The sequence below is a fragment of the Cucurbita pepo genome, chromosome LG19 (assembly GCF_002806865.2).
Source record: "Cucurbita pepo subsp. pepo cultivar mu-cu-16 chromosome LG19, ASM280686v2, whole genome shotgun sequence".
Classification (NCBI taxonomy): domain Eukaryota; kingdom Viridiplantae; phylum Streptophyta; class Magnoliopsida; order Cucurbitales; family Cucurbitaceae; genus Cucurbita; species Cucurbita pepo.
Genome location: NC_036656.1, coordinates 4,946,278 through 4,948,266, shown reverse-complemented (window position 1 = coordinate 4,948,266; position 1,989 = coordinate 4,946,278). Strand labels below are relative to the sequence as shown.

The window sequence follows — 1,989 nt, the reverse complement described above, 5'->3', positions numbered from 1 at the left end:
GGGGGGTGGGATTCAAAAACTAACCTTCTTCCAATTGCCTAGCTCTCCTTTTTTGTCAGTCCCCTGCTGAGATTTGCGTACCTAAAAAAAAGAGACAAACGTAAATCACTTCAAGATCTAGGCTTCTTTCATTAATCATTTGGGAGGGAGTAATTTAGAGTTTGGGTGGGAGAGGTGAAATTATTTAAGGAGGCTGCACAATGTGACTAGTGATTTTATACTGGATGTAGGAGAGAAACTAAAAGTAATGATTTAGTAAACATTCAATGATCTAGAGGGTGGTAGCCGCGTTGATAATTTTCCGTGAGAGGGAAGTATAAGGAGAAACATGAATGGTTTCTTGATATTTGATCCAAGGTGTTTTGTTTTTTATAAATAATTTCAAAGACGAAGACGTGTTGAAAAGAGATATATTGGTAGTAACAACAGTTCTCATTTAGAATAACATGCTACAATAATTTATAAATGTTTCGCTGCCACTATCCTTTTCCATTCGCGTGGTTATTGACTGTATTTTTCTATTTCTTCTTAAAGACTAAAAATACAACTGACAACAAAGTACCAGGATGGAATAATTGTATCAGCCTACCAAAATATAACTGGTGGAAAACAGACATACAGCTAAGTGTGCGAAGGCATATTCTGCATTTCATTCGAACTCTTCTTTGATTTGTGCTTTGATTTCTTCTCCCTTTTTTTACTCCTGCCAAGTTTTGATGCAATTTCTAATTAGCAGCTGGGAAACAAGATAAGAGGGGGTACTAAACTAAGCAAGAGGTAGACTAATTCTATTCAAGATATCAAAAGTTTGTATAAAATACTCGTCATTGGAGCCCAGTCCCCAGCAAGATTTTAATTTTCTGTTGATGTGCTTTAAGTCCTTTTCTGAAGGGAATGCATATTTATTAATCTGTAAAAAAAGTACAACACACTAGCGCATTAGAAATGTAGCCTACAACCACAAGTTCGTAGGAGATACTGATACAAAATTTCCGAAAGAGGGAATAAGCTAAATTTACTCTCCTCCTACTACTACAACAGTATACGTTTTAGACTACTGATTCAATCAGTTGGAGAAAAAGACAAGTTCATACCCATGAGTCAATTGAATTAAAACGCTCATAGAGCTCAGAAATTATATGTGCAGAATTTTGGCGAGAGAGAATACTATCCAGGTACCTACACATGAACTGAGAAGAATAAGTGAACCATTGCACGTAAGGGATGGAAACAACAGAATGTTGCCAATTAAAGATGGAAAGATATATTTGTTTTTCTTTTATAAACACAATCAGCTTTCAACAAATGAAAGCATAAAATAAAGATCATAGTTTCACTTCCATACAAAAAGACAAGCCCAAAAGAAGAGCCAAACTTATAAAAAGGGTTCAATTGTTAAATATTAGCAGACGTCAATGGATGATAACAAATAATCCATAAATCCATCATTTCTCTAAGTTTTTAAAATAAATAAACAAGCTTTCATTAAAATAAATGAAAGGGCATTCGAAGGCCAAAATAGACTACCTAACCAATACAAGAGCTTCAACAGAATTAGAATCTCCAATGAAATTTCCTAAAAGCATGCATGCCATGCAATTAGAAGTCCACCATCGTAATTTTTTATGGGAGGGAAATTTTAAATAATTCAATGAAACTAGATAAGTAGTATCTTTTCACCTTTCAAAGCCAATAAATCAATGAACTTCATTTGATCTGCACAATGCAGCCAATGCGAACTAAAAATAACTAAACGAATCTAGATAAGTAGTAACTTCTCACCTTTCAAAGTCAATAACTCCATGAACTTCATTTGATCTGCGCAATGCAGCCAATGCTAACTGCATGTGATCAATAAGATTGAAACAGATAGAACGTAACAAAGTTATCAAATTATGTAATCTAATTACTGAATAGGAACTTAAGAGGAATAGAACCTATAACAAAATTCTACCTCCCTGAAAGACTGTTAATAGAGGCTGCCCCCCC

The 1,989-nt window shown here is 34.4% G+C and overlaps 1 protein-coding gene across 4 annotated transcripts in view; it reads right to left on the bottom strand.

The window, feature by feature from the left end:
• The window catches only part of LOC111782267 (cyclin-H1-1), a 7,148-nt gene that overhangs the window by 803 nt on the left and 4,356 nt on the right, over positions 1-1,989 (bottom strand). For 3 of the 4 annotated variants that reach the window (XM_023663108.1, XM_023663110.1, XM_023663107.1), the window contains exons 11-15: positions 1,783-1,841; positions 1,095-1,179; positions 822-910; positions 620-703; positions 25-81 (exon numbers count right to left, since the gene is read on the bottom strand). In XM_023663108.1, the coding sequence (XP_023518876.1) occupies positions 622-703; positions 822-910; positions 1,095-1,179; positions 1,783-1,841 (315 nt within the window). In that variant the 3' untranslated portion in view covers positions 25-81; positions 620-621. Of the gene's footprint in view, positions 1-24; positions 82-589; positions 704-821; positions 911-1,094; positions 1,180-1,782; positions 1,842-1,989 lie in introns of all 4 variants that reach the window. The other variant, XM_023663111.1, reaches the window with a different exon arrangement.